The following is a 15,430-nucleotide window of genomic DNA, read 5'->3' as shown; positions in this document are numbered from 1 at the left end:
TCATTTTTCAAGCTCCATGACCCAGATTAAATGGCTACCAAAAGTTAGCATTTATACGTTAGGGATCTTTTAGTGATTGGTGGTGGATAGAGTTGCTCTGTACTGTACTAACTATTCATACTGGAGTAAATGACACGCATGCACTGCTGGCTGCCCCAAAGTTACGACAGAACGATGTCCATTTTAATCAGAAAACCAAGTTAACGTTAGCATTGAAGTCACAGGCAAGGCTCGGAGACGTTTGAGGATTCACGTTAGCAACAGTGGCAGGTACCGTAGCAACTGCGGACGCTTGTTTCCGTCACCGTTTCAGCTACCAGAGCATGCCGAAAACTGCTTCGCCTGATTTACGGGGTACGGTTTATAGTTTCATGGTTTTAAGTTTTCTATGCTGTTTCCCTTTTGTGTTGGTTTCGCACTGCTGTTACACGTAAAGCTTTAATTTGAGAGTTAAGTTACTGTCACTAACTCAAAATGTGTTGTTTGTTTAGGGACCAACAGAGCAAACATCCACCATGAGACTGAAAACATCTCTGCAAAAGGAACCCAAACATATCTTTTTCGTGGTGTCGTTGCCTTTCTTGCATTGTATTTGTGTTTCTGTGCATCTCACATTGATTGTGTGATCTGTTATTGTTATTTTTAATATTATAGATTGTCTGCACTAGAAGTAATAATAGAATGGAGAAAATAAGTCTTTTTCAATTGCTTGGTTTGACCAAACCTGTACTAAATCTAGAAGCTGTCCTGGTTATTGCAGAGGCTCCACAAAATTTCTTTCAGTTAGCTAAATTACCATTAATTCATCTTTATTATTTTCCTTAACAGCAGATCACATAAAGAACTTGTGAGTTGTGTTGGCTGGACCACAGCAGATGAGCTGTACTCATGCAGTGAGGATCATCAGATCCTCAAGTGGAACTTGCTGACAAGTGAGACCAGTCTGGTTGTCAAATTGCAGGAGGACATTTATCCCATTGATCTACACTGGTTCCCTAAAACTGTTGGTGGCAAGAAACAGACCCAGGCGGAGATCTTTGTCCTTACCAGCACTGATGGTAAGTCTATATATTCTCCAAAATCTGGCTAAAGGACTTAATTTCTGAGTGCACTCATAACATCACTGACAATTTTGTTATACAAGTTTTTCACTCAGTGAACTGCTATGTGAGAATGATAAGTGACTGCTTTCAGTCATTCCTATGCAAGGGAATTAAATTAGTTAAACAATTTGTCATATGCTAACTGAACTAACTGAACATAATATCTGGGTGGAGAGTTTTCACTTAGGTCTGTAACAGGTTTTTTTTTTTTATTTCTCAGTTTTTGCAAACTGTTGATGATGAGAGCATCTTACTTATTTGTGAGTGAGGCCACAAATCATTATTCAGTATTTTTAGGTAATGGAAATCATCTCTAACACTTTGATACTTGTGTGCTAAAACTAATCACGCAAACAAAATAATTATTGTGAGAAAGATATTAATTTTTACAGTTTCAAAGATTTTAGTTTCACATTAAAGAGTGAGTCCATCTGTGCTCTTGTTGCAGTTGTTTAATTTTAAATCACCATGGCAGGATTTTTTATTTCATATCTGTAGATGTGTTATGCTAAACTTGATGACATGATCTGTGTGACTTGTATCCTCTTGGTCTCTTATTTCTCTTCTTCAGACTATATTAGATGCAAACACAGAGAATATGGATGTACTGTTATGGCAGGCAATGTGTGGTCACAACACTAATGGCAGTGTAGGGTTGCATAAACACACCCACAAACTGAAGCAGCAATTTTCTCTGGCAGACCAAGGAGTAGTGAAAACTCTGTTATAATTCGCTTTTGAAAAATTCTTCTGCTTCTTGTCTTGTCAGAGTTTGTTTTTTTTTTTTTTTTTAATCAGTGTTGTTACAGTTATTACTTGGGATATGAGAAGAGGAACAAAAACAAGACCATCATACAGATTCATGTATTTTTTTAAACTTTGATGTTAACTGCGAGAAGTTTAATGTCTGGATTTTGTACTGGATATGTAACATTTTCTTAGATGTGTATATAGTTGAAAAGAGAGATGTAGAACAGACAGGGTTTTGTTGGATTGGAAAACTTTATGTTGTGGCTTTTCCTTACCTTATTTGATTAGTCAGCCCCCTTTACCCGTGCAAGTATATTGAGCTTTTTTTTTCAGGTATGATGTATATGCAGTTTATTCCTTTTATAGTTGAAAATGTGTTTTGAATATGCATTTTTTGGTAATACTTTCAAATAAGATTTTCTGCCTGTTTTCAAAGCTAAATATAGAACATCTAGTATTACTTCAGGATCACTAATGTTTCCCCATTTCTAAGAAGCATCATTGCATGGCGCATATGTACCATTATACTATAAAGGATAATGTGTGAAATGAAAGGCAAATTGCCATAAAGAGGACTAAATTAAACTTGAACGTTAATGCTGGATCTTTTGTTTGGAGCAACAGTACAGATGCATCGTCAGGAATTTCTCAGTAAAACATGTATGAATTGACATAAAGTAACACCTCCCAGACGTAAATTTAAAAAAATATGCACACGTGTGCATTTCCCACCCAAAGTGTGACTACATGGCTAAGTACTGCTAATATGAGTACACATGTGATAGAAATAAAAATTAAGTTTTTAAAAGTTTGTTTTTCGTTTGTGAGAGACCTTCAAAACAGCTGCATGCCTGTTATACTGACTACCTGCTGGATCAGTAACATCCACTTTTGTTGGGATGTCCAAATTTAGAAATGGGAGAGAGCAGCAACATGCTGATTTGCAGTTTTAAGCCACCAGAAATTACATAGAACATTCAGAATTTTTAATACACACTGCCACAAAGTATATGTTAGGCTAGCGTCTTCAATAACTGTCTCCATGCCTGATCACCCTTTCGTGTCTTGCAAATAGAAAACTGCCCTAAGTCAACCAACAGAAACCCTCTAGTTTCGGTAATCTGCTACAAGCTAAAAATTTGTAATATAGTTGATGAGAGAAAATATAGCCTTGTTGCTAACTTTGTAATAGGATTGATAGTTAGTATGCTTTTGCTTATAATGCGAGCTTATAATGTTTTGCAAGCTTAGTAAATATTGTTTACTCACTAGTGTTTTGGATTCGGCCCGTTTGAATCATGCAGCAGCTGGAAATAACAGAATTTTATGAAACCGCAGTCACTGTATTTTGTGTGTGTAACTGTGAATAGACTCATCAGTGAATTACAACACACACTAGTGTTTTTTGATTATAGACTGCATTCACCCAGGTGTGGAGTTGCTGCAAAGTAAGCATCTTTTTTTTCCTTTTATGTTTTCTCTTTACAGGGAAGTTCCACCTGGCATCCAAGATAGGACGCATTGAGAAGAGTGTTGAAGCGCACAAAGGAGCTGTTCTGGCTGGAAGATGGAACTATGATGGGACTGCTCTTATCACTGGTAAAGATGACAGGGACACATTTTCATTGCCATTTAACAAATACTAATTTAATTAGCCTCATTTATAATTTAAAATAAAATGAGAATTTAATCAATCCAGTTGTTCCTAAGGGTCAGTTCATTTGCTTCTCTAATTACTTAGCTGGAGAAGATGGGCAGATCAAGATCTGGTCAAAAAGCGGCATGCTACGCTCAACACTAGCCAGCCAAGGTAAGGCTAAAGACTCTTGCTTTACTTCATTGACGTGAAGCTCCATACGCATAGCCGTGTAAAGCTGCACATTAGCCTAGTTACACTATTACTCATTTCATAATTTATGATCACTCATACAAATATTAATAAACAAAGCAGAATAACTGCATTTCTTATGTGTGTGTCATCTGCGCTGTGTTATGACCACAAGAATGATTGCTTTTGCCGATATGTTTGCAATGCTTTATATACTGAACAGTGAAAGTAGAACTGCATCGTAATAGCTTTTATACTCAATTTTAGATTTTTAAAGAGTGCAGATTTGTAACATCAGCAGCTACAATGCTTTTTTGGAGGTAAAAATAAAATGGTAAAAGTGCAGGATTAATAAACATGAATTTTATTGCCTGAACAGGCAGCTTTTACCAGAAAATGTAATCAATCATAGATGAGGAACAATATTTTTATGAATTTACAAGATGCAAAAGGTTTGTACTTATATAATTAAAATATATTAATGTGGAGGAAAAAACAACAATAGACTTGATTGTTGGTGGTTTTTTTTTATTATTAAAAGTGACAAACAGAATAGTGAGTCTTTCTGCTGGACTGCATCTCACTTTAGCTAGAAAGGAGCTAGTTTGGTGTAAGTGTGGAGTGTGAATGACCTAAAAAGTAGTAGATCACACACCTTTGTGCCACAAACTTTTAAACATTTCATTGTGATCATTTTTCACTTCATCTCCTAAGACCTGGAATCTACATATGTGGACATTGTTTTTTTTCTCCAAAAGATTGTATTGTTCATAATAATAATAATAATCACAATATAATAGAAATGTAAGAAAATATAATAATCAGAAATTAGACATTATCCTATGAGTATTTTTATTGGTAACTCTTTATCCTAAATAATTAGAAGAAATCTAAAATTCAAGCCCAACCAATGTTCGGATCTTAGGAGGCTACAGCCACAATTTATAGAACCGAAAAAGCTGACTTTCCTAAACCTTAGTTTTTCTCTCTTCTATATGTAGAAAGCTAGACATGGAAGCTTATGCAGTTTCTTGTCTCACCTGCTGTTATAATTTACTTTTACATAATAAGACTTAAAGCTATATATTCCAGTATCCTATAGTTTATGCCACCCTGTAGATAATAATCTTTATTCACAAAATTTGAAGAGCAATATAAGGCTGATTGAGTTCCACAGTCATCATAACGATAGCAGCTGCCTGTCTGCAGCAAGAGTAGTGGAGGCAACTACTGACCAACCAGCTGCAGGCATTTAGTCAACACAACACAACACACCAGTTACAAATTGCACTCTCTTAATCTCTCTCTGTTTGACATGCACGCATGCATGTGCATGTGCACACACACACAGTACTGATTGCTTTTGGACCTTGTGGCTCAAAGAGTTCATCTTGTGACAGCAGAAAAAAGAGCAACGATGCTAATAAGCAGAATTAGGCTTACAAAACTTCAGTTTTGTGCGTATGTATCAAAGAAGAATTCTCTTTCTCTTAGTGATATGACACACCAGTTGACATGCTCATCTGGCTCTGTTTGACAACAGACAGACTGTAACTGCATTTGTAGATGGACCTAAGTAATTGTGTTCTGAAAATATGATTACATTATAAAAGTGTATTGTTTTTGTTCATTTATGAGCATATACCTCACATGTATGTGCATCTGTGATTCTGTGTCAGCACACTCTCTGAACGATCTACAAGATTTGCTTTTGTGTTCAAGCTGCTCTTTTACTTTTTCAAGCCAGATAATTTAAAATGACAATCTGGGAGGAAATATTTTTTTATTCTTTCCTTGGCTGTGCAACTGCATGAAGACGTGTTGTGTGTGTATGTGTTGGTGCTATTAGGATGTAAGTGTGCTCAGTGTAACCAAAAGTAGAGTCAGTCTTCCAGTTCTATGTTTTTTTTATTAAAAGTGCCATAAAGTTTCAAAGCTTTATAGGAGTTGAGTTTTATTAAAAGCCATAAAAAAGACTCCTAATGATATATTTCTCTATCCAGCATTCACATTACAGATGGCTTACTTATTAATTGATTCATTGTGCAGTTTGACTTATTAAATGTTTCTCCTCAGTTGTGGGGCAGAAAAAAAAGATGGGGGGGGGGCTGGTTAAAAATTGGCTTCTGGGGAAATGGATGATACACCCTTGCTGAATGACTGGTGCTGTGGAAAAGCTGGCAGGGGAACAGCAATTCAGCCTCAGTATGTAGTAACATTTTTCCTTAGCTTAGGGTTTTGGGGAATGAGCTGCCGGCTAGTGGGCTGCTCGACAGACCTATAGATTTGTACAACACCTGGAATTAGTAGCATTGCCTCCACACCATCCTCCACATGGCACCAAGATCACTGCAGGTGTTGCTTCTCCTAAGAGGCTTCATCTCTGTGCACACAAATTACAGGAGCAGACTGTTCTTTTTGGGTACTATGACCCACTTTAAGAGCGAGCTCTAGGAAGAGGCTGGAACTGAGTGAGAGGGAGGAAAGAGGAACTTGTTTCAACCCCTCTCATCGCCTTCGTCAGATTTAGATCATGTGACCAGTTGGCATTTGTGAGAAACCACATGCACCTGGAGTGGGGTTAAATGTCAGGCCCCCTCCCCTTCATGCGCGTGTAGCCACAACTCAGCGCACACACACACACACACACACACACACACACACACACACACACACACACACACACACACACACACACACACACACACACACTTGTGCTTATACTCTAGAAGTTAGACTGATTTTTCTCAGCTGGCTTTCCTGTAAGCTAAGTGCTGCTACATAGGCTGAATGAGGTGAGATCTCTGAGGGAATATGATACCTTCTGAGAGGAGGAATTAGCTCTAGCTCTCGCTATTGTTCACAGCAACCCCCAGATTGTCAGTGAGACAAGGAGAAATTCATACTCAAATGTAATCACCATATTTTAAATATTACATAAAGGCAGAGTCAAAGTCCTTATGTGCTGAACCCCAATCCAATGCTCTTTTATTGTGATTAATATAAAGCTGTGGTCTTCTGTGTATCTGTATTCCTGCATGCCTTCCAGGATCTCCTGTGTACTCTGTGGCCTGGGGTCCAGACTCAGACAGAATCCTCTACACATCAGGAAGACAGCTAATTATCAAGCCTCTGCAACCCAGCGCCAAAGTCATACAGGTATCATGTGCTAACTCTTTCTCAATAAAAAGAGTAAATTGATACTAAAACATGTAAATAAACAGGGCTGAATACAAGTCAATTATGTCACTAGTTTTCAGCTCGTATGATGTTATTCCTTAGAATAATATGGACGTGTGCAGATTCTTTCTGTGTTCATTTGAATATTTTAGAAATAAGTTAAGGTTTACATGATCTTGGCTTCTCCATAAGTCTCATTTTGTCCTTCTACCTTTCGATTGGCCAGTAAGGTATTGAAGGAGGGGAGATACCCAACCATGGGACTGCTAATATTAGCTACAACTGTAAAAGAACACAAGCAGGCATTCTGGACTTTTGGACTGTTTTACTTTTGAAACCACTTCTAGATTGTTTCATGTGCAACATCAAATTACTTTGAACACAGCTATCACTTCACTGTGTGCCGTATGTCAGAGTTGACACTAGTGCTTCTTTCCAATGGAAAATATGCCAGATTTAGACAGGAGCTCTTGCAATGTCTTGATTTGTCTATCTGCACACAGCATTCACAGAAAATACACATCTGTGACAAAGTTTCAGCCTCGAAATGCAATCGTGAATTAATGGCAATACACGCGCACTATAAACATATTACTGTGATATGACCTTTTCACCAATTAATTTCTAATCCTTTTTTACATTTTATCATTATTCTTCTCGAAGCTGAATTACACCTGGGACCTTTGTTAAACAGAAGAGGGTTTGCTTTCTGTGAGTCATGACCACATATGCAGCATACAACCGAAGTAAGGACAACCTGTGGAATATCACTTCAATATCAGATTATTTAAAATTGCATGACCTTACAGTAATTACTTCTAAAATAAACAGTAGGACATTTGCTCTTAGATACAATTAATAACTGACAGTTTATAATTAGTTTTACTGTATTAAAAATGCAGGCCCTGGGATTAGGAATTCAGTGCAACCAAAGTGAGTATACTTTTCATTACCGAGATTTGCGGTCTTTCAGTACTTCTCATGACAAACTCTATTCTCCTCAACATGGAGAATACCAGTGTTGCACAAATTCCTGGACAGACGTTCTGCTATTCTCCCGAGACAAATTATTTCAGCTGTTCTTCGTTGGAGGGGTTGTGTTGCTCTATCTTTCTCTGTAAAATACCCCAAAGGTGTTTTCTTGGATTCAAGTCAGGCGACATACTTTGCCAGGTCATACTTTTCACTTTTTTCTTCCTTTGAAATTTGTGTGATTTTGGCATATGACTTAGATTATTATCATGCTGGAATATTCCTCCTCTACTAAGCTTCTGCAGAACAAGAGTCATCTTGCGAGCCAGTATTTTGTTATTTTCACAGCCATTCATTTTTCTTCAGTATAAATATCACCTGCCCAACACATTTTGACATCATGCCACCACATATCATCATACCTCCCACATCCCCGCTTCACTGTTAGGACATGAACTTCATTGTGGTAGCCCTGGCCAAGTTCACACCAGACATGCTGGACCCCGTCTGAGTGTCACAATCTGATTTTTCAGTTGCTCTGGCAGTTCTTTTTGTATGTGGAGCCGTGATGCAAAGAGACATATCCCATAGGTCCAGAACGGAAAAGTTATTTTATAACTGTGTTAATGTAGTTAGGATAGTTGGAAATCAGAGCTATGCTCAGTTTAGTTTCAATTATCACAGGTTTTGTGTGTCAGTGTTCACAGATGTATACATTTTTGCTCCACTGAGTTTCCATTTTGGAGCCTGTATTTTCAATTTAGCCTTTCTAAAGTATTTGTTGTTGATTGTACAGTAAAGATATTTCTTGTCATCTTAAAAATAATGCGATTTTTGAGGGGTGATTCAATTTGAATAATTTGGCATTTAAATAATACAGTACAGGAGTTCACTTACTTTTTGTTGTGAACTATACACAGATAGAGACCCACAAATGTCCAACTTCATCACCAACATGACTTAAGATATCAGGTGTGTGTAAAGAACACATAAAAGATTCTCATTTGCAATCCCATATACTTACAGCGCCCTCCATAATTATTGGCACCCCTGGTTAAGATGTGTTCTTTAGCTTCTAATAAATTCAGTTTGTTTCTAAATGATATAGGACCACAATGGAAAAAAAGAGGAAAATCCAACCTTTAATTCAAGTGTATTTATTCAGTGGGGGAAAAAAATCACACATTAAGAAATAATTCTTTTACATCAAATCATGTGTGCCACAATTATTAGCACCACTGATGTTAATATTTTTGTACAACCCCCTTTTGCCAACAAAATGGCACCTAATCTTCTCCTATAATACATTTTCAACAATTTTCAGTGTGAGAGTATGCTTCTGCAGTAGAAATTGAATTTATTTTAAGATTTTCAACACATCTTAACCAGGGGTGCCAATAATTATGGAGGGTGCTGTATTTGTGCTTCCTTTCAGTGCATAGAGTTAGCATGTAGAATGTAATATACAGTAAATAAGGCAAAGGTAAGATATGAAAATAGTAAGATAAAGCTAAGGACAGCCTTTCTGTTCTTTTATTATTCTCTAACATAGTATTAATATAGTAAGCTCTCAGTTAGGCTAATATGAAACAATTCACAAACTTTTAACTGTGTGCAAGGTTTGGAACAAATACCAATGGTTCTGTTGCTGATCCTGGCTATCTTTATTTTTACTCAGGTTTTTTTTTTAAATTGAAATAGAGGAATTTATTAGAGCTCTCTTCCCTCTATATAAAAGTGAAATGTTGCATATGAATAATACCACTGTGTTCTTGAGCTAAAATTCTTTCTTCCCTTCTCTCTCTCCTTCTCCCTCCCTCTTGCTCTCTCACTCTTTTCTCTCCCTCTGTCTCTCTCTAGTGGAAGGCTCACGATGGGGTTGTTCTGAAGGTGGACTGGAATTCTGTCAATGACCTCATCCTGTCAGGTGGAGAAGACTGTAAATATAAGGTTAGCGGTTTTGGAGTATACTTATACATATCCTCGGGGTTGTTGAATTCATAGTTTTAAGCCATGTTCTCTCTCGGCAGGTATGGGACAGCTTTGGCCGTCTGCTTCACTCCTCATCATCACACGACTACCCGATCACCTCTTTGTCCTGGGCTCCAGATGGGGAGGTGTTTGCCGTGGGCTCCTTCAACACCCTGCGGCTCTGTGACAAGACCGGAGTAAGTAGAACCCACATAGTCTGTATCAATACCTTCTTCTTCTATGGTTGAACTCCCCCGATATGATGTGAAGGTAATCAATGGGATGTCAGTACTTAACGATATATTGTAAAGTGGAGGATATCGCTGAACACAACCTGCAATAAAACAGAAAAAAAGAATGAATAGCAAGAGGAGCAACTCAAAGATGTTGCTGCAGCCTAGTACTGTTCAGTTGCTGAGCTTTTAAATATCTGGCACCTCTCACTCTTGATGAATTAATTGGATTGAATGTTGATTCGTGTATAATGAACCTTTGCTCTAGTGCAAACAGGATGTGCAGACTGTGTGCTACATCAACTGATAATCAGATAATCCAAACACCAGCACTGTCTGGAACTTTGCCGCGAGGCAGTCCATTCAACACCAGCACAAGTACACACTCAAATGCTCTAACAATGCAATTAGTTGTCCTAAGCCTAATACCTCTTTTACTCATGACCAAGAACTGTTAAAAGGATGATGTATTCATGTGCTAAGGTGGGAAAATGTAATGGATGTTTAATTTTATCAGAGGTTCTCAATGGTTTGGGTTCTGTCAGGTTGATAAAATGATAATGGAGATGTTTTACTCCAGGTCTGAGCTAATTCTTAAATCTGCATATAAACAATGTTTTTCTGGTTATAATCTTATAAAAAAGCAAATATGTTAACATGATGCATTTGGGATGTTAGTTGACTCAAGCCTTCACTGAATGAAGTGATGCATGCAAGTTGACAAACAATTGATCTTGGTTACTTTTGAGCAAATGGTAAAGTCAGCATTTTCAAATGAACTACTTGGACATTTTGTTTCTGACACCAAAAATAATTAAACCATCACTTCTCAATGAAACTAACTAGACAGCAGAGATGCTGAAGTGACAGTTGAGAAAATCCGCCTGACCTTTGGTGTAAGCAGCTGTTGCTGACAACTTTGGCAGAAGCAGTGCAGCTATCGAACATTGGACAACATGCTTTCCACTTACTGTAAGCATCCATTTTGGATATTTTCTGTTGTTGCTTATAGTCTTCTACCAATATGACATTTATACTTTGTAGTCATTCTAGTCTTTTTTCCTGAAACATACAGTGTCCGTGGTAAACTGTCAGCTTTTCCAGTGCAGTATGGTTTATATTGCGTAGCTCATTACAGGCCTCATGCTTTCTATACATCATTCATCTCTGTAAATCGCATTAGGCTGCATGCCACATGTTACCTGGTGCTGATGGTAACTGCTGTAATGAGAGGGGAAATGAGAGAATGATGAATGGTAATTGTTGTTTTATTATTGCTGAACGTTTGGCCAGAAACAATATTACTGGTTCCCTCATGGGACATGTAGGGCTTCTTTGAGTTCATGTGGAGATGTCAGTGTATTGCTGCATCAGATTGCTGTAATCAAAACAAACAACCATGGCTGGGTTTTTGTGTCCTGATCACCAGGCATTTCATGCTCCATTTTGATTTAATTAGGATCAAATGTCTTTTTTTCTGAAGCACTAAAACAAATGGGCTGGAGAAAGGTCTGAGCCAACACATATGTCTTCTCCAGTGGGGTAAGGTGTGTGTTTGTGCGCGTTTTTAAGAGGTACATAAATATAGTGTGCACATTATTAACTTATCTCTTCCCATTACTTACAGTAGTGTTTAGAAAATTTACCAGCTTTTAGCCATAAGCTGATGAAATCATTCAATTGAAGCCAGCTTGTGCCCATTTTCTGTGTAAACAAAAATAAAAAATGCTGTACTATTAACATTATAACAGTCAGAAATGAGTGCAACTTTCTCCGTCATTTTATTTTTTTTTTTATTTTTTTTGGTAATGACCTGTATCACCTTACGTCCTCCCATTATGGGTTTGTTTACGTGGTTGGTTTGTTCCATTGTTTCATATTGCACCACTAGCTTTGCTGTGGTGTGTCTTGGTTAAGTCGGTGTGATGATGATGATAATTATGATGATTATGGCTCTGCCCTGCTCTGACTGGAGGAAGGGTATGCTTGCCTTCTCCTCCCTAAGCCCCTCAGAGACTGTGTGTACTGTAGCCTGGTGTGGGAGGCTTGCTCAAGATGAAGAAGGGGGTGGGGGGGCAGAGAAAAAGAGTTTAGAAAAAGAAAATCCTCCTCAAAGGTCACTCCATCTGAGTCGCTTTCTATGTGTGAAGTCAGGCACATAGTCCTTCACGTATCATGTTAGATAAAGTTCAGTTTTCATTCAAATGCGCGCTCAGTCACTGTAGTATGATTACTTTAATGTTACATTGCACATATATTTGGAAACAAACAAAGATACCTTCAACCAGTGGCTAGTGCTTTACCTGTGTTGTTGCTGTAGTTTGTTTGCGGTGCAGCAAGGGTTAAGCAGTGTGAAGAGTCTTTTCAGTTTCTAGCGTGACTAATGGGAAGGAGTTTCATTCTGTATCTGCTACAATGAAACCTTGCACTTTAACGTATTGCTGCTGGCTCAGCAGGATCAGTCCTGCGCATTTAACCCCTTCACTTCCCGTCCGGCTTGGCTCTCCACTCATCCTAAACTATTAACTCTCTCCTACTCTTTTAATTTTTTCCCTCCATTATTTAGGACAGATGCAATGTGTCTAACCCCACCCCACCCCCCCACCCCCCTTTACCCACACAGACACTCACACAATCACCACGGAGGTTGGGTGAACACACACAGATATAAAAAGTTTATATCAGGCAAAAGTACTGGGAAATATTAGTCTTGTAGCTACAGCAAGTGACCCAAGCTCTGATTGCCAAGTTTGTTCTGCTTTGTTTATCCATGAAGCATCAACATTTGGTTAATATTCAATAAAATACTGAATTATTAAAGCATATTTAATTATTTTATTTGCAATTTTGTCAAGCTTGGAGTTTTTTTGTGTGGAGTACTTTTTATTTTTACAGGAGGCTTAACAGCACACAAGACACAAAGAGCTTCACTGTCCCTTTTACAAGATTTGGGAGACACAATAAGTTAGTGTCTGTCTGTGTGCCTGCCATAGTATATGCATGTGCCCACATGCCTGTGTGTGTCTCTGTGTGTGCAACCATTGCCGTGCAAATGTGCCTGCGAGACAGCAGTCTATTTACGAGGCGCTGCAGCTGGTGTCTAGCGTCTGGACCCTGTCACGATCCCTGACACTGTCACTGGCTAACAAGTAGGACTCATTGTGCCAGGCAAGCACCCTCTCACTTCTTTCTCTCCGCCCCATCACCCCCTTCTCTTCTGTACACTTTTTTCTCTCTCCACTGTACACCCATGTTCACATACATAAATGTAATAGCTGCTTGGTTTTGCTGTTCTAATTCCGGAATATCATGCAGACCTTCCTTCATATTGTACAGGAATTAGAAGAGAATTTTTTTGCCTCTTTTAATCTTGGTTTTGAATTGAATATAAAATTGGGATGTTTAAGCACCTTTAGTTTCCTCTTGTTTTTCTTTGGTCATAGTTTTCGGAAGCATTACTAATATATGAAGAGAGAGTTCTACTTTTATTATAGGACAGACAGATTCTAGGAAATTTACGCAAGTTCAGAGGTTGGTCAGAGGCACATGAGCAGGCTAGAATGAAGAAGGCATGACTTTTTTGACCCACCGTTTGCCAGACAGACTTTGTTCAAATGAATAATGAGCCTGTGATTTTTCATGCAAAGCTAATGTCGATTTGAAGAGCCTCATTGAACATAGTGATTGCTTCTCCTCTGATCTTCCCTAGTAGAGCTCTTACTGAAGGCTGAGCTTAACCCCCTTATACACCAGGTTTCTGTCCTGCTCCAACTAATAATCCAATGTACCGATCCTCTATTCCGACCCCCCCCCAATGCCCCTCTCCTGTCTACTCCTCTATTTGTAGGTTATACTTAACCACAGGCAACCTAGTTGGGATCAGATGGTTTTAATGTTAGCCTAGGGCCGAGCCCTATTTCAACAGTCTTGTCCCGTGTAAAAACAAAAACTGCCGACAGAGATGAATGTGTTTGCAGTTTTCCAATGTGATGGCGGTTGTCACCCTCACAAAGTTTTGGGATACGAGTAGTCATAAATAATATATCAAAGTTATGGCTCATAATAGCAGGGTTGTTTTCAAGATTAGAATATGTACAAGTGTTAAACCACTGGTATCTGCTTGTGGATACTGCCTGTTATTTCACAGAATGGTCAAATAGTCCTCAGTGATTAAAATCCATTATCTCTAGCAGTGATTTTCTTCTTGCTCCACTGTCTTTGGAACAAACTGATTCTTCCTTTATCTATCTACTTTGTGCCAGTACACTGGTCTCACAACTATTCTGTATCAGCTTATGTGGAAGATTGAGTCACATCATTTTCCTCCTAATTGCCCCGTGGTCTGAAAGATCCAAGCATGTTTATCCTTTTTAAAGATGGAATTATCCCATTTTAAGAATAAGTGTAAATCTTTCCCTCTCTTTCTTGCTTCTGCTGCTCATGCCTCCCTCCTCCCTTTGGGTTTGTTGGACTACCTTGTGCTTATCAGTGCTCCCCCGCTTGGCTCCCTTCCCCTTACGCCTTCCCCAAGGCCCTCTTTACCGCCCTTTTTTTTTTTTTTTTTTTTTTTCTGGGTGAGTCCAGCGGTCCCCTTAGGGCCTTGCTCAGCACTGCCACTTTTGGAAGGAGTCCATGTTTAGCTGGAATCACCATTGCTCCTGTCTCTCCCCGTTTCTTTCTCATCTCTTCCCTCTTTAACTGCAACCTCATTCACTGTAGGATCTTTGTGTGCTGTCATTGTAGCTGCCAACCATTATTTTCTCTCAGAGAGTGTATTGCTCTTGATTGCGCATTTAGTCAGCCAGTCTCGTTGCTGTCTTTATTCTCTTTTTTGCTGTAGACTCTCATCCTTGGTGACATACCACCTTCTCCCTAATTGCTTGACTTCAGGCTTCCCCCTCTTATCAATTAGTCCTTCTAGCAGATTTCCCCTTTATCACTAGTGAGCATATACCTGAGCTTTTGCTGGCAGTTTGCTACCAGCCACTGGCCAGCCAACATCTGGAAACTGCCGCTGCTGGAAAAGAATTAAACGTCCCAGAGTTTTTGGTCCCGATTGTGAACCACCGTTAGTGGAGCATGAAAAAGCAAAAGAAACCACTGTGGATTTATTAGAGTGCAAGCCTTTATCTGTTTTCATCACATGGAAAGAGGACATTTAGTATTGTATGGTTTAGGCAGCAGAAGTAGGCACACACTCATAGAGGATAGGGGAGAGAAAAACAGCAGAGGCAGAGTTGTAGGGGAGAGAAAAGATGAAAAGTAAGTCAGAGTGAAATTATTGGCGCAAGTCTGACAAAGAAAGAGCATGTGCACATTAGAAAAGATGGTGACTGAGTGTTTGAAAAAAGACGAGTAAGTTTGAGTGTGTGTCAGAGAGAGAGAGAGAGAGA

General features: G+C 38.7%; 1 protein-coding gene across 1 annotated transcript in view; it reads left to right on the top strand.

Moving 5' to 3' along the window:
* The first annotated feature begins 2 nt into the window (after window positions 1-2).
* Window positions 3-15,430, top strand: part of ift80 (intraflagellar transport 80 homolog (Chlamydomonas)) — a 36,801-nt gene continuing 21,373 nt past the window's right edge. Inside the window, exons 1-8 of the mRNA XM_051958402.1 lie at window positions 3-354; window positions 492-555; window positions 840-1,058; window positions 3,342-3,452; window positions 3,595-3,663; window positions 6,731-6,840; window positions 9,694-9,783; window positions 9,864-10,001. Of these exons, the coding sequence (XP_051814362.1) occupies window positions 516-555; window positions 840-1,058; window positions 3,342-3,452; window positions 3,595-3,663; window positions 6,731-6,840; window positions 9,694-9,783; window positions 9,864-10,001 (777 nt within the window). The 5' untranslated portion in view covers window positions 3-354; window positions 492-515. The remainder of the gene's footprint in view (window positions 355-491; window positions 556-839; window positions 1,059-3,341; window positions 3,453-3,594; window positions 3,664-6,730; window positions 6,841-9,693; window positions 9,784-9,863; window positions 10,002-15,430) is intronic.

The sequence above is a fragment of the Acanthochromis polyacanthus genome, chromosome 13 (genome assembly GCF_021347895.1).
Source record: "Acanthochromis polyacanthus isolate Apoly-LR-REF ecotype Palm Island chromosome 13, KAUST_Apoly_ChrSc, whole genome shotgun sequence".
Classification (NCBI taxonomy): domain Eukaryota; kingdom Metazoa; phylum Chordata; class Actinopteri; family Pomacentridae; genus Acanthochromis; species Acanthochromis polyacanthus.
Note: the sequence above shows the minus strand (reverse complement) of the source record. Positions and strands in the feature narration are given on the sequence as shown.